Source organism: Marmota flaviventris, chromosome 11 (genome assembly GCF_047511675.1).
Source record: "Marmota flaviventris isolate mMarFla1 chromosome 11, mMarFla1.hap1, whole genome shotgun sequence".
NCBI classification, from domain to species: domain Eukaryota; kingdom Metazoa; phylum Chordata; class Mammalia; order Rodentia; family Sciuridae; genus Marmota; species Marmota flaviventris.
Genome location: NC_092508.1, coordinates 54,172,533 through 54,192,939, shown reverse-complemented (window position 1 = coordinate 54,192,939; position 20,407 = coordinate 54,172,533). Strand labels below are relative to the sequence as shown.

At 37.2% G+C, this 20,407-nt stretch overlaps 1 protein-coding gene across 6 annotated transcripts in view; it reads right to left on the bottom strand.

The window, feature by feature from the left end:
* Ttn (titin) overlaps positions 1–20,407 on the bottom strand; it is a 263,732-nt gene that overhangs the window by 202,421 nt on the left and 40,904 nt on the right. For 2 of the 6 annotated variants that reach the window (XM_071619370.1, XM_071619374.1), the window contains 2 exons: positions 16,303–16,491; positions 10,787–10,836 (listed from right to left, as the gene is read on the bottom strand). In XM_071619370.1, coding sequence (XP_071475471.1) covers positions 10,787–10,836; positions 16,303–16,491 — 239 coding nt within the window. Of the gene's footprint in view, positions 1–3,343; positions 9,715–10,786; positions 10,837–13,621; positions 14,198–14,855; positions 15,231–16,302; positions 16,492–20,407 lie in introns of those variants that run through there. The other 4 variants (XM_071619373.1, XM_071619372.1, XM_027943987.2 and 1 more) reach the window with 4 other exon arrangements.

The window sequence follows — 20,407 nt, the reverse complement described above, 5'->3', positions numbered from 1 at the left end:
AAGCAACTTATTGAGACCCTGTTGCAAAATAAAAAGGACTAGGAATGTGGCTCAGAGGTGAAGCACCCCTGGGTTCAATCCCCAGAACAACAACAACAACAAAAAAACAACTTTGGGGCTGAGGATGTAGCTCAGTGACCTCAGTGAGGTCATGAGTGCTTCCCTAGCATGCATAAAGTTATGGGTTCAATCCCCAGTACCACAATAAATCAAATCAAATAAAAAGAAAAGAAAAATGATCTTCATTGTAAAGACCGATTATTTCCAAAGAAACCATCTACATTTTAGTTACTCTTTCCAAAATGAAGCCACTATTAAAAATAAGGGGTCATGGGAAATGTTTAATTTGGATTTGTAAAAGAAGGGCTGTTGGCAGTTACAGGTCTTCTTTCGTTTGTGTAAATTGTCATATCCTTTCAATGAAGCTTTTGTAAACAAGATATTAATTAAGAAAATAGAAGAATCATAAATAAGAGAAAATGAGTCCAATTTTAGAAATCTGATTATAGTTTATTGTGTGAAGAAAACCTACACAGCGTTATTGAACAGGAAACAGTGAATAACAGACACTCTCTAAACAGTACTATGGATGACAGGATGAAGGACCAGTAATTTGATAACAAGAAATTCAATTTTTCATTAAATCTGTGAGGTATGTAGAACAATCCTGTTATTAGAAGTTTTATTGCCTTACTGAAAAGCAGTTTTATTATTTCATTAGTTCACTTCACTTGCCTCACATGGAACACTCGTATGCCCTAATTACTTTCTGTTCTAGCATATAGCATTAGAAGATAGGACTCATGTCTGTTGGCTTTAAATACACTGGTAAAACTTGCCTATAGCATGAAGAATCATACTCATCCAGTAATCCACACAACACTGACTAATTTCATATACTAAGAGTGGCCTCTTAGGTGTACATTTGATCTATATAAGTTATGTTAGCTTTCCTATCACTTGAACTTCCAAAATGAATTATGAATGTAAATATAATTAAAATACCCTAACATGTTGAAATATTTTCAAAGATTTTTTTCTTACTTCAAAACACAATGCATTAACCATTAAACAGATAGTCAATGGAATGCAAATGTTCTGAAACATGGAAGGTATAGTTAAAAAAAACATGAAACAATAGCAGCTAATAATTGTATCTAATTCAACTATGTGTCATACAAAGAATTCTTTCTCCAGCATCAGGGAAATTAATATTTCAGGCTTTTAAGTTATGTGTCATTGAGTCAGAAAATAAAAAATCCCATTTAATTATCTACAACAATTAATAAGTAAGCCAAGTGTGTGGGCAAGGCTTATTTTTCTTTAGTCTTCGTTTTTCTGCATATTCTCAAGTTCAGTGCATTTGAGATTGAAAGAATTCTAATGAACAAAATCAAATAAAGCCTTCTTTTTTATGTGAATAAAAGTATATTTTTCAGCCTTCCTGAAAAGCCAATATGGCATTAAAATATTTCTTTCTTTTCCTTCCTTTCTTCCCTCCTTCGTATTCTTTGTCAAGAAACAGGTTCTAAACTGTTGCTAAGCTACAGATGTTTGGGTAAAATGTTCTTGTCGTGTTTGTTACGTTCTGAATTTCAATTAATCTGAACACACATTATGTGGTTAAAAGTAGAATAGAACCCTAAATTCCTAAACTATAGAATTAATTTTATTTCAGGAATGACAGTATATACTCAGAAGTATCTGTTCTGTATCTATCTCCTGATGAGCTATGAACACTCAGAACAAATGATTTTAGGAATCTGGACAATAGGAGTATAGGGAAAATCTGACTTCTCTGCCTATTTTCTGCATATTCTTCCAATTGTTTTTAATTTGGATGACTATAAGAAAGTCCCACTGTTGGAATAAAAAATTAATAGTTTAAAGAAACACAATAAACACAATTGAATACATGAATTCTTTTGTAAGTTAAATTTAAATTAAGTGAGTTATGTTTAAATTCAAATCAGTATGTTTAAGACAATTATGTTTCTTAAATATCGTATAATGTAGGTGATAAATAAAGTCACTAGATAACAGTAAGTTATTTAAGAATTGGAGGGAGGTTAGATTCATAATGTTATTGCCATAATAATTTCTCTTGTCTGTTATGAAACTAAAATTTATTCTAAATTATATTAACAGCTATTATCACTAGAATGATTCTAAATCTTATTGTTGAATATCACCTCTGGCATCTTTTGGTCTAACCCATTTTTAGATAAGAAAACTAGATTTCTTTGTATTTATTAAATTTTATATGAGAAAATTTAGGCTCATAGATATTAGGTTAGGAGTTTGTGAATTTATTATAATTTTAATTTTGCAAAATGAAATTAAAAACTTGCTTTAGAAATATATGTAAACATCTTAATAAAATTTGAATGCTTATTAATTTCTTGTTTTAAAGACAAAGTTCAGTAAAATGACAAGATTTTAATGTTAATTGAATATACACTGAAATACAAATTACCATATTGTCTCAATTATTAAAATGCCTCACCTTCTTTTTTTCTAATGTTAAAGATTCCAAAATTGAAATATAGTTTAAAATCTACATGTAAATACAAGATAGTAATTTTCTTAGTTGCACCCAGGCCAATATTAAGTTAATGCTTCACTTTACACTTGACACTGTCTTAAAAGTTGAGAAAATGTTCCCAAACATGGAAAGATCATTATTTGCATATTCTGCAAATATCTAGATGAATCCTGTCCTTAAAAAGACAGTTGGTCCCTTCAAACCCAATGAGAAGTAAAACATTTAAGAGGATATTAATAATGAAAATAATAAAAAAAAAACAAAATTAATATACTAAGATTATAATGTACAACAGATTATAGAGTTAGTTACTGACTGGGTGAAGCTGGGTTTTGTTGCTCCTTTTGCCCAACTCCTGGTAAATAGCCACAGTTTGGATGCAAATATTTGATTCCAAAAATGACTTATAATGTGAGCAAAGGAATTTCTCTTACCAATTGTCTGGAGGATCATCTGGCATGGCCTGCTAAAAAAGAATGCACCTTACTAAAACATTTGTGGAGGAGGAATTAGGGTAAAGCAGAGGTCCAGACGATTAGGTAGCCAAGGAGATGTTTAATTGTGCTTGATGATACACAGCATAATTGACACAAGTGATGATTCCACAGTTTGGATAAGAGAATATTTACATGTATTACAAGGATGAGGTTTCTACAGAGACGATACTTTCCCAGGTGTCTTCAGTGTAATGCATTCAAACAGAGTGGTCTAATTTGGATGTTTATTAGGTCCATATACTTTGGAAAATGTGGAAGCACTCAAATTTTAATCATTACTGAGGTGCTAAACCATCTCTCTTTAGGTTAGGGTGAGGACTGCATAAGTCTCAGCCATGCCTGAATTGCTTGTTGCTACACACCTATACTCACCTGCATCACTTTTTACTAGACTTGTTATAAATAGGTTGTGGAACCCTACGCCACTTTCCTCAGCACTAAATCTTGTTCCTTTGACCAGTTTCCCATCTTTGTACCAATAAACCGTGGGTCTTGGAGAGCCACGGACTAGACACTGGAAATACGCTGCTGTGCCTAATAGTGCATGACAGTCAGAAATGCCTTTGATAAACCTGGGAGGCCCCTCCACCACCTGAAATTCAAAAAAGCTGTCTGCGTATTTGCTTTTTAAGACCAATTCTTCCTTTAAACTGCTTAAAGTCACTTTACTTTTTGGTGTTATCATAGCAAATATTTCAGAATCTCCCATGGTGAGGAAGCCCCGACAGATAGCCTCTCCTACACAATTCACAGCTCTGCATCTGTATGTCGCACTATCAGAGGGACAGATATTTAGAATTTTAAGGGTGTGACTTCCCTTTTCCTCACTAATCACATATTTCACATTATCTGGCTCAATACACATATATTCTTTATACCATTTAACTTCGGGTGTAGGGATGCCTATAACTGAACATTTGAATACAGCATCTGAATTTTCTGGAACTTTAAAATCACAAATAGGTGTTATGAAACGTGGAGGCATGTCAAATACTTCTAAATCAATTTTTAAATCCCTGTCTTCTTCCCCTCTTGTATCCATATTTGGAGGTACTAAATTCAACGGAAGAACATCTAGATTCACAATCATGCTTTTATGATCTGCAGTAAATTCGGGCACTGTGACTATTTTCACTTGCTTCTCAAATTCTCTGACATCTTTTTCACTTAATTCAACTTCCAGGACAATTTCTTGAGGAGAAGGTGTTCTTGATGAGGTTGTGTTTTCCAAATCAAACTCCATGACATGCTGATGTGTTACTGGAGGTGGGAGTGCCACTGCCCTTTCTTCTTGGGGTATTATGTCCACTTTGGCAAAGCTCTTTGCTTCCCCAATGATGTTCACAGCATGGCACATGTACTCTCCCTCGTCCCCCTTTTGAAAGTTAGAAATTTCCAAAGAGCATACATTACCCACCCTTTCCATTTTGATTCTTTCGTCTGGCTCTAGCAACGATTTATTTCGATACCATTTCACACCAGGAACTGGAAGGCCCTCCACTTCAACAATGAAGCCTAATGTTGTATTTTCATATATCTTCCTTTTGGTCAGAGGCTCAATAAAAGATGGAGGCATTTCATTGTCTTTTGGTTCAATGGCTTCATTGGGTGTGCCAAATGAATCGGAACGCCATAGTTCATAAGCTGAGCTTCTTTCTTCTGTAGGCGTATGGAAATGTTCGTTTGGTGTACTGTCCTCCCTTTCTATTTTTGATGGGGACATTTTAAAATTTCTAGTGGGGTTTGGTCCTTTGGTAGGAATAAAATCTCTCTCTAGTGTTTCTCCTGGGGGTGTAGAATATCTCTCTAGAGCCTCTCCTGGGGGTGTAGAATACCTCTCTAGAGCCTCCCCTGGGGGTGTGGAATACCTCTCTAGAGCCTCTCCTGGGGGTGTAGAATACCTCTCTAGAGCCTCCCCTGGGGGTGTGGAGTACCTCTCTAGAGTCTCCCCCGGGGGTGTTGAGTATCTTTCAGAAACTTCCCCTAAAGGTGTGGAGTATCTTTCAACAGAGTCACTTTCTGAATTTTTAGTTGGTTCTTTAGTTGTATCCGAAGATTCAAAATGTTCCACAGACAACGGTGGGGTATAAAATTGATCTAACTCAGAGATTTCCTCACTGCTTATGCTTCCCACATCAATGGAAATATCAGATTCAGGAGAATATGGACGACCTAGTGATTCCTGTTTTTGGTTGTAGTATTCATACACAGTGTTGAAAGTCACTTCTTCAACCTCCATCGAAGTGATGGACTCCCTCTGGACAAGTTTTGCTCGGTGTTTGATGTCTTTAGTTTCAGGAACCTCAGATTTTCCAGCGGCAAGTAAATATTGTGTCAGAGAGGTCTCGGACTCCAAGGCTTTTGTTGCATGTGCCTCATCCAGTTTAGGAAGATTTTCTGAAAAACAAGTTTCTGCCTTTTCTCCTTCTACAGTGGAGAAAGAAGCTTCATCTTGAACTTGAACTTCTTCATCACCTTTTTCTTCTCCTGAGGCATCAGTTTTTTGACTTGTTGGTTCATTTGCATTTGGTTGTTCTCCAGTCATCAAGAATGGCAAGCACTGACTGAGAGACAGCTGTCTGTGGAGTGCATCTGCGTCCTGAGCATCACCTTTGTAAATTCCATCTGTATCCCCCTGTGTCTCACCATCCTGCCTTTGGAATGAGGCCACGTCTGGGTTGATGCCTTCTTCTTCCATCTCATCAACCTCTAAAAGTTTTTCCTCACTTGCTGCTTTTTTCAGCTGTGAGATGAAACTTCTACTTCCATTTTCTAGAGATCCGTTGTCCTCAGAAACATCAGTTTCTTCTCTCCCAGCAGATGGGGTTGGAAATGGGGCACATGATTCACCATAGATTGCTTCAGTAAAGGACTTAAAAGAATGCTCAGTCTTTAAAATTGCTGTACTTTGATCCTGCACATGTTGGATTTCTTTTTCTAAATAAGAGGCATTTGCATCACTGTGACTTTTCTCCAGAGTTCTAAACTCCTGACCAGGATAAGTTTCTTGATTGGTAAATATGTTATTTTGTACACTTTGAGAGGTACTCTGGGTACCAGATTGTAATGTCTCAGGGCTAGGAGTCTGTTCTTTATAGAATGTTTCCTGCTGTTGCCTAGTTTCTTGTCCTTGGAACTCCTTAGCTGGATCTCCTATATGAGAATACATTTGTTTTAGGTCAAATACAATGTGCTCAGTATCAGCTGCTGTTGAAGCAGGATGCTGGGTTTTAAAATAAGCTTCTTCTGATTGACCACTATCTAATTCTTGGAATATTACACCTGCATTTTCTATTTGTGAATGAAACTGCTTTAGGTCAAATGTAACAGGTGCTTCATGTTCAACCCTGTCAGAAACTGCAGATTGATCTACAGAGCCTATTTCTTTATGGTATTCCCTTTCTTGTACTTCAAATTCCTTATGAGTTTGAGAGGAAAGCAGCTTCAAATTCATTACAACGTTAGCTGAATCTGTCTCAGTGTTTGAAGACATTTTCTCTGCCTGATGCATATTTGCATTTAGATTACTTAATCTTGATTCTCTTTGCTTTAATGAAATGTCTATGTCTTCCAGCTTCCTTTGGGGAGGATTAACAAATGATTTCTTGGTAGGCCTTTTTTCTAGAACTCCTTTCTCTACATGTTGTAACTTTTCAAATGCAATTATTTTATGCTTCACCTTTTTCCCTAGGTAGTATCTCTCTCCATCAAAGGGTTCTTCATACATAATGGTAGATGGGTCTTTCATATTTTGTACTTTGTCAGAAATTCTCTCAGAGTGGATATTGGATAAATAGTCTCTTTGGGCATGTTCTTGCACATTTTCCCATTCAGATCCAAGTTTTTCAAAATCATTTCTTAACTCTTTCTGAATATCAGCATCACTGAAATCATCAACACTTGGATAAGCAGTACCCTCTGCTTGATGAAGCTTTGATTTTTCACTTGCATGTTCCTCTTCCTCTTCATCTTGACATTGTATGAGCTCAGCCCTGAGAGGCTTGTTGATGTTCATGGATCTAGAAGCACCCTGCATAAATCTAGGTAGTTTTTCTTTAGGAGTTGTACAATATACCTGATCTTTCTGGTCTACCTGCTCAATTGTCTCTAGGCTTTCAAAATACCCTCTTACAGAATACTCTTTTACATTTGTTGGGGGAGTAAAAGTACCAGCTGGATAATCATAAAAATGTGCCCTCACAGATTCTCCCTCAATTTGTACTTGTTGATCTTTGGAATATGGTGCATAAACTCCACCAGTGTTTTTGAATTGACTGTATTCCCTGTACGTGACAGGTTCCACGGTTAGATCTAAAACACTCTCTACGGTTCCTGAATTGTTCTCAGCAACACATTTATACTCCCCAGAATCTTGAGAATTAACATCATGAATATATAATCTGTAGCTATAATCAACTTCTTCAAATTGGAACTTCTGGTTCTGCATTAAAAGGGCTCCATTTTGGAACCACATTACAATTGGCTGAGGCTCACCAGATACTAAGCATTCAAGAATCACAGAATCCCCTTCTCTACACCTGGCATGCTTTGGCATTTCTTGTAACATTTTTGGTGGCTCATTAGTAATATCGGATGAGAATATAAATTTGTGTTTTGGTGACTGACTTGCTTGATCTAGAGGTGGGGCTTCAGGTTCCAGCTGGAATATTTCTCTTAACTCTTTATCCTGTTCTGGGGTTGGAGTGGCTGCTGTTATTTGAATTTCTACAGGGAAGGAGAGCAATTCTGTGTCTGCAGAGGGAGGACCTGGTGCATGACTTTTTAACACATGGAGATCTGCTTGGCTCTCTCGACTCAAAGATGAATGGACACCTTCTGCTTGGTCAAACACCAAAGCCAGCTCTTCTTCCTCATCTGTATATTCCTGGAATACTGGGACTTTCTGTGGTTGGACATCATACCTTTCTCTTGCTCTCACTCTAAGCATACTGGTTGCTTTTACTGTTCCATATTGGTTAAACAGCACACAGGTAACAGTCCCTTCATTTTGAGGATGAACAGAAGAAAAAGTTAAAGTTGAATGGTTTTCTGACGTCTGAGTGATAAATCCTCGATTACGTCGGACTGGTATATCATTGTTATACCACGTCACTATGGGTTGAGGATATCCTTGAAAATGACACACAAATTTACAACAGTCACCTTCATAAACTTCCTGAGATTCAATTTCTTGTAGAAATAAAGGTGGACAACGTTGTGGACGTTTTTGGAAAGGATTTTCAAAAAATCGGGTTGTTTTTTCCTCCTGTTCCCTTTTGAATTCATCAATTTTTGTGGAAGCAGAGTGCTGTAATTCTCTCAAATCACACTGTCTCATTCTTTCACTATCTATTTCTTCGCTTTCTTTAAGATGTACAAGTGTATCAAAAGATTCGCTGGCATATGGTATAGAGACTTGAGAGACATTCTCGGGAGTCTCATATATTTCCTCACTCTCATATACATTAGTGACATATTTGGATGATTCTTCAATTGCAGTATTACTCACAATTTCTTCATACTGTCTCTGTGCTTGGATGTTTTCATTTACTAGAGACCTATCATATAAATACTCTTTCTGTAGACTTTCTTCTAGAAATGCCTCTTGCCTCAGGCTAATTTCAGTCTGGAGAATTTCTTCATCAACAGCACTTTGTAAGCTTGTAGGAGGTTCTCTGGATTCCCTGTGTTGATCCATTTTATTGGGGAGGGTGCATGGGAGATGGATGACACCTTCTGGTAAATTAGCCATCTCATCCCTGTTCTCAGCGAGTTCCAACACAACCCCGCTCTTTGTTTCCTCTCCAGAGAACAGAATATCTGTATCACTAACTTCACCTCTCAAAGTGTTTGGGCTTATTTCTGGCGACACCTCTAGACACCTCTTTTTCTCCAATAACATTCTCCTAGCCTCCCGTAAACGTTGTAACTTCATTTTAGTCTCCTCATCCAGGAAACTTTCACCTACATTGAGCCATCCTCTTATGTCAGATTTATTTTCCAAATATTCTTCATCATACATATAATCTGTTTTTTTGCCAGGACTTACTGTGTTAAAGTGTATAGTTCTCCTCATTCCCTTTTGTTCCACATCTTGTCTTTTGTTAAAGGGAGAGCCAGTAAACCTTAGGTCAACTTTTATCCTATCTTCCTTCCTTCCAGCTAAAGCCTCCATGTTTCCATGTGCCTGTTCTGTTCTTTTCAGAAACTCTAAATATTTCTCATCTTGCCCTTTCTGGATAACCAGCAATGAGGCAGTTGATTCAGCAGACCCTTCACTATTTACGGCTAATAATCTATAGCTTCCAGAATCTCTATCTTGGACCCTTTTAACCTCTAAGCTGGAGGAGTGATGATGTAAATCACTCTCAGTTTTTATAACCCGACGGAGACCTGTTGGGATAGGTCGATTATTATGAAACCAAGTCATTTCTGGAGTTGGACAGGCAATTAATCTACATGCAAAGACAACAGGTTCACCCTCTAAAACATATTTAAATGCAAGTTTTTGGGTAAAAGAAGGCTTGAAATATTCAGGCCAGGAGCTTGTCGATGATATTCTACTTGCATATCTTTTAGCAGTCATGGAGCTATGGTCTATGTCTTCAGAATCTGAAAAAGCATCACGTGTATCTCCTTCTGAAGGTTCAGCTTCCCCCTCGGTGAATAACTCTGAAAAAAAATTAAATTATAAAGCATTTTACTCTTTTCCGTCACATTTGAAAAAGTTGAAAATAAATTGCAAAATCGAAAATGAAATAAAGTGCATGCTACAGATTCTCACAAATCCATAAAAAAATTCACTCACCATATTTGTTCGAATAAACGCAACACCATGCTCTGTTTAAAAGATTCTGACACGAAAATCGTTCGTTGTCTGGTCTTTTCTTCAAACTGTTGAAATTTCTTCTTGAACAAGCAAAAATGCATTTCAAAATAACATAGTCCTGTGCATATTTGTTTTGAGAGCAGGAAAACCTTGTTGTTTTGATGGCTTAGAGGGAAAATCTTACCTGACTTGCAGAGAGTGGAATAAACGCCCTTTCTGATCCTTTTGATTGTAGATTAAGTTATTATATTTTTGAGAATTAACTATTTAAAAATATATACAAGAACTATAACCATAAATAATTAGCTAAAAGGAGAAGGCGTTTATTCGAACTAATACAGCCATAGAGTCACAATGTTATGCAAAGAAAAGCAGGCAATAAGGGTCACATGAGACAGCTATCTGCAAGCCAGTGTAAGACATATCAATGTTAAAATGATGTATGTGCATGAAGTGTAAACCAAGAATGGGAATGTAATGTTTTCACACATCCTAAATAAAGTAGCATTTCAATCATAATTCATTCATGACGTTGCATTCTGAGAATGATAGGTTATTGCCTATTGTTCAACTGAATTCACTGTGATTTTGAAAACAAACTTCTATTTCATGATTTCATGCATTAAGATGATAACTTTTTATAATTCACACATTTGAAAATGGCTGCAAACATGAGGTTGAATACCGCTGATACAGTTTAAATACAAGATTTAAAATTTCCATACAACAAAATTACTGTGAAATGCATGTAACCACCAGCATACTAAACCAGGCATGCGACATAGTAATATATACTCTAAGAGATATATTTGTACATCTATGTCATTTTTCTCAATGATACTAAGAGTAAGAAGACTGCTCAAGGATTCTATTAATCCTTCGGAATTTCTACTTTAATATCACATTCATTATAACAATACCTTTCATCTCCACTTCAATCCTCTCATGTAACATTGATTCAGGGGCTAAAAGGGAAAAACAAAGATATTTTAGTGATTAAATGCATATCCTCTCTGCATCAATTCATGATTTATATGATTTGTATAATTTATTATAAAACCAGAAAACTGCATCCCCCAAATTCACCAAAAAGTCCATGCCAAACAAATCAATAAGCTGATAAAATACGTGACAAGGTTGACAGAGAGATTAAAAACATTTTTATTTTAGCTTCTCCATTAAATTTCCTTTAGTCCCATAATTCCCATGCCTTTGCATGCATTCAGAAAAGCAATCCACAAAAATAAAGGAATATCTATTCTTAAACTGACCATCCTATTGACTGAACACTTGCTAAGAGATGAAATCACGTTTATTAGAAACATGCATTTTCTAGCTTGTCATTTTTAGTTGAGGGCTATTCTCAGTTTTTCCTGAAGAATTAAACATTTTTGCTAGCATATCCTCTCTTTGATTTGAACTACCTTTCAAACCTTAAACTTCAAACTTTAAAGTCCCATGACACATCAAGGAGTGAAACAAAGACCCCTGGACTCAAAGTTCCTTTTATTATACAAGGAACCAGCAGAGCTTTTAGGCACAGTGGTCTGTGGGGCAGCTTCCTGGGAAAGACTCTTGCTCCATGGTCCATGTGACATTGCGTCAGCCAGCTGGATTCCCCTTCTTCTCAGTTCCTTGTGGTCTTCAGCATGAAGTTAAGGACAAAGCTGATGTTTTCTTCGAAGATTCTCTTTTTACTTCGTGGGTTGTTTTAATGTGTGACTCTCTGAGTGTTTTAATACTTTTAGTGTCTGAACCAAGGGTAACTTTTGTAACTGTTCTGGTTTGCGATTCTTTTGCTAGGTAAGAATAAAGTTAGGAAAAGGCATAAATTAGCTATGTTTATATGTATAAAACATCTGCTGAATGTAGAGAAGATGAAATGTCATTAGGATGAGAATGAAATGCAGCATGTTAGTCCCCAAACTAAGATATGATACATCTATGTTTATTACACATATAAATAACTCTAATCAAACAGGCTTATGGGGGATTTACATTCTTGCTTGAATCTTGGTGGACAACTACATGGCTTGGATGAATTTTTTTCAGCCCCAATAGAAAAGGAACATATAAATACTGGGCTTATGTCAAACAATTACATGACTGTGCCTGATTCTTCACTCTTCAAACACCTTAAAGTGTTTAAGTGTATTATCTTTTAAGTTTTGTATGTACAAGAAAGGCAGTCTAGACTTGGAAAGAAAGGAAGGAAGGGAGGGAGGAAGGAAGGAAGGAAGGAAGGAAGGAAGGAAGGAAGGAAGGAAGGAAGGAAGGAAGGAAAGCTCTTGCTTCAAGAACACTTTAAAAATAGGATCATTTGGAAAAGCATGAACAAGAGATCCTGGGGTAAAAATGCCTAGCTCAGATCCACACCATGAGTGTGACAGTCCAGTACTATACTACAGCACTGGATTCCCCAGGAAGTAAGTTGAAGACCTACATTTCTTACGCTTCAACAACACATCCAACTCCAAGTTTCACATTTCTGCAGAAACCATGACAGCTGTCACCTACATGAATTGTAGACAACACCTCCAGCTAAGCAGTCATTCATTTTGTGATTACTGTGCCAGCCAGAAGTTGCAGTGAAATTGAGGGTCAATGCTCCGGAATTTCCAATCTATTTTATATAACTAGACCTCAGTTTTTGTAGGCTATGGAAACAGGAACAGAAATGACTATAGAATACAATCTCTGATTTAAAAAGTTTCTTTTTTGGTGAGTGGGTATTACAGATATTTTAAATGAATATTCTCATTGGGCAGGAAAGATAACCATAGTTTCAAAATTCAGTGCAGAGATGGCTGTGCATAGAGATAGCACTGTGCTGCTCCCTGTTCACCTCTAACATTTCCACATTATTGTCAGGATTGTGGAGGAACTTAGGTTACGGCTTTCCACAAACCCCTGGAAATGCCCTTCCTTCCACTAGCTTCTTTCCACCGGGCTCAATGAAACTCCTTTGCCAGCAGATGCACAATGTGAGCTTCTAGCATTTGAACAATGATTTTTCTCACTCTCTCAGCATCTAAAATGAAAGGCTATTGGTGAGAGGGAGAAGTTTTCTCTTGCCTAGACAGATTTACTTGTGTTCTTCCAGACATAGTGAAGAATCAAGCACGATAATGACAAAAATAATGATCTTGCCATGAGAAAATTCTACAATTCCAAGGGATCTAATGCTGCAAGAGCAATATCACTTATTGAGAAGTATCTACAAAAAACCCTATGTTCGGTCCACAGAGAGCCTTATTATTTTGAGTACCCAATTATCTATTTTTACGGTCTCCTTCTAAACAACTAGAACCTCTAACTTTGAAAAGGAAGGGTAGATAATTGGGTAGTGGGAGTCTCTTACTATCAAAACAATTAAATTTAACACACTCTCAGACAAAATTGTAAATACCCAATAAGTACACAGCAAACTGCAACATTGAAGCTTTCTTTGGTACACTTTCTAGGTGGCTCATGGAGTAAATATTATAAAAAGCAGCAGATAGGAAATAAATCTTGACTTCCTGAACTTAGACTTGAAAGTTAAACTTCCTGAAACTGGAGTAGAGAATTAAATTATCATGACAAGTTTGGCCACTGACTTGGCCTACTTTCCTAAGCCATTTATAAAGAGAAATGCCAGAGACATTCTAATTAACATGTTGTTTCAATTTGCATAGCTGCATGAAAAGCTGCTTATATAAAGCGATGAAGATGAAATGAGGTGATTCATAGCTAAAAAAATCAAATAACCACCTTCTACGCTTAGTACGGCCGATGTGGTCTTCTCTCCATAGCCATTGTGTACAATGCAGCTGTACAGTCCTTGGTCTGCCAGCTGAACATTGTATATGATAAGAGACTGAAGATTTCCATTTCCAGATTGTTGCACTCTCTCAGATTCCTCTATCTTTACGCCTTCATGAGTCCAGGTTACATCAACAGAAGATTCGTCTTCTAAAACACAGAGGAACTGAGCAGTGTCACCACAGTTTACAGTGAGGTCTTGAAGGTGCAGGAGAATCTTCGGTGCCTCACCCATGGACTCTTGAGCACATTTCTCAGACAACTCAGAGCTTTCTGCAATTTGTGAAAGGGACGTGGTATGGTGCAACTCTACATCTTGAACAGAGGCAGCTGTGTGGGCAGAACTTTGAGATACACTTTCAAAAACCTGCACTTCATATTCATATGATGATCCTTGAAATGACTTAACTTCCTTTTGGGATATTTTGCTCTCCTCATTTGTGAAAGAGGAATCTGCCACTGCCTGGTACTTGGTGGACTCTCTTACATCTTTCCCAGAACTTTGCCTATCTAGGGCTTGCACTGTATAATCAAGTGACAAGAAAAAGAAAAGAATATTAAGATCTCAACTTTGTCACTTGGCTAGGTTAGTAACATATAATAGCATGGAAGATGAAGATGAAAGGTGTCATTGTCACTTGGAAGCAGCATGCCAGATGCAGTATGGATGTCAGGATCACACAAAAAGAAAATTCATTCCCAGCGTTCCAGTCATGAGTGGTTGATGAAGGCTTATGCGGTTGCCATACAGTTCTGATTTCTTCCTTCTGTTGTCCTTGCAGCTAAGTGGAGTGACACAGTCTGTTTCCCCACCCCTCCTCTTTTTTTTAACTGACTCTATTTGGGATACCATTTATTCTCCCTCCGTCATATGAACAATATAAAGCACATAGATCATTTACTGAGGCAAATTTGTTTAGAAAAGTGAAAAAAGTCAAGCCAAGTTGGTACCTAGAGAAATCATTACTGGTTCTCCAATGCACAGAACACACATGAGATTTAAGGTACATAGGTCGAGCCATGGTCGAGGACTTGGGGAGCCTTGTTGGGTGTTACTTTATTAGTAAATTACAGGCTGACTACAGTATGCAGTGAAACAAACAGCAAAGACTGTTGTTAGTAACAGTGGGACTAGAAGGTATGCAGCAAATCAAAGTCCTTGAAGCAAGATGGGCTTTACCTTTCGGAGTCACTGTGAGTGTAGCTGCACAAGTGGCTTCCCCAGCACTATTGGCTGCTTTGCAAGAATACTGCCCAGCATGCTCTGAGTAAGCATCAACTATAAGCAATAAAGCCATGCCTGTGGACTCCTCAAAATGGAAAACTACATCTTTTGTTGGTGGAATTGGCTGCTGATTATGAAACCACTGGATTTCTGGCTTGGGAACACCAGAAACCCTTGCATGAAATCTGACTGTCTCCCCGCTGTGCACCCTGAGGCTTGATAGAGGCTGGATGAAGATGGGCTTTTGGCCAAAGGCCTCCTTCTTAAATGAAATTGATGAAGAGACATGCCACAGGGAGTTTGATGTAACTTCTTCATATTTGCTAAATCCTGAAAAGAAGCATGCCAGTTTTTAATGTCTTTTCCCTGCACTGAAACCAAAACACGTTTGGAGTTGTCTAAAGATCTGTATCAAATTTCAACAACGAACTAAACTCCAGTCCAATCTTAATGCTTTGCCATTGGATGTCACCATGGAATCAAAGTCACACAAGTTCACTTCCACTCCCAGACAGGAAAGCTGAGACCCCAATTGGTTAAGGAACTTCATCATATTGTTTGAGAAAAGTGGAGTTCGGAAATGAGTTTAGGTATTCTTGTCTTTTCTTCCTCTGATTGTGAAACAACATTTTCTGTTTTTATTTATTATTATTTATTATTTTATTTATTATTACTTATTATTAAGAAAGTATCTCATTATAGTAAGTGTTTAAAGTTAAGGAACAAACATACATTTTCCTAAATCACTGTGTATTTGTGTATACCTAACACTACTTAGACTATATTCATTCAGAAAAAAATAGTCTGATGCATTAGCATGTTACCCTGTCTTTGAACTGAAGGAAGTATGTCTGCTGACAACTTCAGATCCCCAACTAACAGAAATGTGAATCCACTTTAATACCTGGCCACTCAACACTAGGCCTTCTTTGAGGGATGGTAAACACCTCCAGCTTGTGAACAGATGTGAAATTGTCTACTGTCACTCCTGTAAAATCATAATTGTGTCAATACAATGGGAGGGTAATGGCACTTCATTGCTTTTTTTTTTTTTAATGATTCTCATCCCAGCTAAATGAAAAAACAAATATGCCCATTCTTTCAGCATCTCTTTCCCCTTTGGGACACAGGCTGATCAGGAGACAGAAAAGCTGGTGATGACAGTGACCGGTCACAAGTCTATGGGGAAAAAGCAGGCAAAATAAAAAATAATGGTCCCTGACTCATGGGGAGAAGGGGTAACTGAGGAGCCAGAGCACTGCATATGACATGGAAATAATTAGTTGAATTAAAAGAAAATGGTAGGACCAACAATGATTTACATGAAATATTTAGTAATTGTTACTGGTGCTGTGAGATTAGAGCTCTATCAAAATGTGGCCTTAAAGTGGCTTTACTCTACCTTCCAGTCTCAAGTTGGCTGTGCTTGACACTTGGCCCACAGCGTTGCTAGCAACGAAAGTATAACTTCCTTCATCTTCTGGGTAAGCTTCAGCAATTTCCAGTTGGTAAGTGTCTTCGAACTGAGTCATTCTAAAGAACCGAGATGGCTTGATTTTCTTGTCTTTGCTGTACCAAGACACTTTTAGATCTGTATCAAAAAGAAAAGTCAACATCTAAGTCCCCCAAATAAGTGTTAAATATTACTTGCAAACATAATATCAGACTAGAGACTGCATCATGCTTATTTAAGGACATTATACTTTTCCTTTGGACGGACTATAAATCCACTATTAAATGACTTCCTTTCATCTTCAGGAAGGAATCATGATTCTAGAAAAATCTGGCTTGCTCTATCTCACTGGTTTGAAATATTTAACATGATAGAATTTTAGTTATACTCTTTTGAGGCATTTGGAGATCATGTGGTGGATACAGACAGGAACACAATTTTGACGTATTTAGTGACCTTGAGAAAAACATGGTCCTGAAAAACAGTCATTGTGAATGACGGATTCGGGATTGTGGCTGTATTCTGAGACAGAAATAAGGAAAATCTCCACTTGCAGTTTTCACAGTGATCAATCAAAAAGACAGCTGAGAAAATCAACATCCTATAAAGTCTAAAGTAGACATTCTTGAAGGCCAAAGACAAAAATCTGTACGTTTTGTTATCAATGAACAGGTGTCAAAAGGCTCAGTTAAGCAAAATGTATGGCACAAATAATTGTACAGAAGAAAAAAATTTAAATTGAGAGAGACAGAGAGACAGACAGACACTGAGAGCTTCATGGAATTTGGGCACCTTAAAAATTAAAATTTTTTCCCAAGTAGCAGTTACAATAAAACTATTTCCATACATGTTTTGAGCCATCTTAATAGAAATACAAACCCAAATAAAGGATAAAATATTATTATACTGTTGTACTTTATGGTAATGTGCATTTTAAATTTAGGTGTTAAAATTAGGTTTAAATTGCCAGAATCAAAGCCATCTTGTTTTTGGAACTATCCCACTTCCTATCTCAATACCATCCATAGGAATCTTCTAACAACCCCATCCTTGGCCTTTTGGCAACAGTTTTGATCTATGAAGGTTACCCTCCTTCCTATGATGGTAGTTGTTTATAAACTACGGGTTCTCCTTTGAATGAAACATATTGGTTTGTTGTTCCAAGGTAAGTTAAAGAATGGAATCCTGACACTGCTCTGGGCCAGCTGTGTGACTTTGGCTATATCATTTAGCCTCTCTGATCAGTCTTCTCATTTGAAAAATGAGGAGTGCCACAATTCATTGCATAAAATGGCTGCGAGAATTAAATGACATAGCATGCATGAAAGGCTTTATAAGCCACTGGCACAAGTCATTCATTAGAATGAGAGTACCTAACATCACAGTGTCTTCAATTCCATGCCCAAAGACAAAGACATGTGACATAATTGGCAACACCATCACATGGAACTGCACAGCCATCCTGCAACTACTTAATATGCTAGGTGTGTTTTTAATCGCCAATGGAAACGGAAGGATGCAGAGTTCATTCATCCCTGTACAAGGTCCTCTGCTATTCCCACTGACAGTTTTTCCTTTGTGAACTGAAGGAGGACACACATGAACTGCCAACAGCAAATGAGCCAAAGGGCAAAACCTCCCTTGGCAATATACTTACTTCTCCCTCCTGACTCCCCTTGGGGAAGACTGGCCAGCACTCTCCATCCTACAATAGCAGCCTCTCCCCAGTCCCTCTTCAGTCTCGCCTCCTATATCTGTCCATTTCTCTGTTCCTTATCATAGTGTTATTTCTCAAAAACAAGCCTGATCATGTTACCCAGGAGTTTAAAAATCCTGCAGTGGCTCCTCAAAGTAAACAAGATAAACTCCAAAATCCTAAGCATAAAATACCAACACTATAGTATCTGGCCTTTGTCTTCTTTTCTAGCGTCCTTATCCTCTCAGGACATTGCTTTCCAACCATACTCAATCACTTGTCACTTCCAGTACACAAAGTGACTTTAGGAAGGTTCTCTCTGCCTGTAACACCATTGTGCCTGATGGTCTTACTTCTTCAATACAGCATCCTCTGACTATCTCCCAGACTGATGTGTGGACTTGTTGTAGCGATTACAACCTTGGGCTCCAGCTGACCACACTCATCTCCTCACCTACAGCCTGTTCTGTGCACCCCCGGCACCTAGTATAACATCTCAACTGTAGGGATACAATAAATGTCAGTAGAATAGAAATGGAATAGATGCTCAAATGAACAATGGACATCCCTCACTACTAGTTACTTCATTTAGCTAGTCACTATCAGCCTCCAAATAAATGACACTAACTTGCAAGAAGCTAGCTGTAAGTTGTATTGTTTAAAAATTGAACTCTAGATAGGGCAGATGGGTGGGAGGGAAAGGAAGGGGGCAGGAGGTTAGCAAGGATGATAGCCATCATATCCAAAGTACATGTATGAAGACATGAACTGGTGTCAACATACTTTATATACAACCAGAGATATGAAAAAGTGTGCTGTATATGTGTAATAAGGATTGTAATGCATTCCACTGTCATTTATTTAAAATAAATAAAATAAAGGCAAAAAACATTTTACTTTTCTAAATTTATCTTTGACCAGTAGGGGTCACCAGAGACCTGCCATAAATAACATTTTCACTGTGAGAAAAGCATCACCAGATGGCTTGGAACCCTATGACATGGTTCAGGAGTCCCCAGAAACACAAGACCAAGGCTTTTGAAAACTCAGTTTTATCCACTTCATAGAAGGCAGGACTGTGTTTACTCTTTTAGGTAATACCTAGTCAGGGTATATTGTGGAAATATTTTCAGACCCAGGGATGAATTTGTGATTTGGTAAGCTTTTGAAAGGGCATTTTATTTAATGAATTCAATATCTGTCATATAGAAAATATATCTACAAGAGGATGCTTAACCCTGTACATGTATAAGAAACATTACCACACATAGGGAGTTAATGATCTCATGAATTTATAAGACTCATTCAAGCATTTAAAGGCATTAGTCATGCAGAAAAGACAGAATTCTTCTCTTTCTACCCCAGAATCTTATAGAAAGCTTAAAATATGTTTTTGCAACAGCTTCAAGTCAAAACTATATTTTTCTATAGACAAAAAATTTATATAAATATAGCTGAGATAACTATTACTACTTTGGATGATCTATATCTGTTTATATGAAAAGCTTTCTATAATATTCAATGAATGGGTAAATTATTTAGTGTAGTTTTAGTGAATCTAATTTTAAAATAATTTTTCTTTATTGTATTAGTAGGATATTATCAGATCAGTCCTGATTTATTGATATTTAGTGTTTCTCAAACACTATGGCTCAATGACAGAAAGTCTCTAATCTTTGCCTGTGTTGCTCATCCAATACTAGACTTTTATGCATATACAGCCTCCATGTGGGTATAATAAAATGAATGCACTGAGCACCAGTCACTTGGCACTGTGCCTATTGGTGCTTTCTGTGTATTGTATTTTGATTATGATCATACAATCCACAGGTCCATTTGGTTTCCAGCTTACCATCTCCATCCTAGAGGAGGAAATCATTAGGTCAGAAGACTTATTGAAACACTAACTTGTTTGGGAAAATAGACCCTGGCAAGGTAGAGATTGGGTTATAAACTAATGGGAGAAGCATAATAAACAAAACAATAAAATTGATTAAGAGTACAGTGAGATACTTGAGCTCTGAAATTTCCCTTTAGTGTTGGTATACAAAAGCCAAGCAAATGAGGCAATGAGTTTCATTTAGGACAAATCAATAATTTATTCCTTTGATTTATCTCATCTCTATCTGTGCAATCATAACTGGTTTGAAATGGCTCTACATGTATTATTTCATTTTTCCAAAGTCAGACTTCTGGGGTGAGGGGAAGGGCTGATAATGTGTGAAATGTAAGCTTCAAATAAAAATAGAAGCAGTGAATTCTGAGTGATTTGTCTATGATGGCACTGGGCATTATACCAATTCAAGTCAGCTAGCTTAATCCTGGTAATGGGCTTCAGTGATTGCTGTTGGTCACATA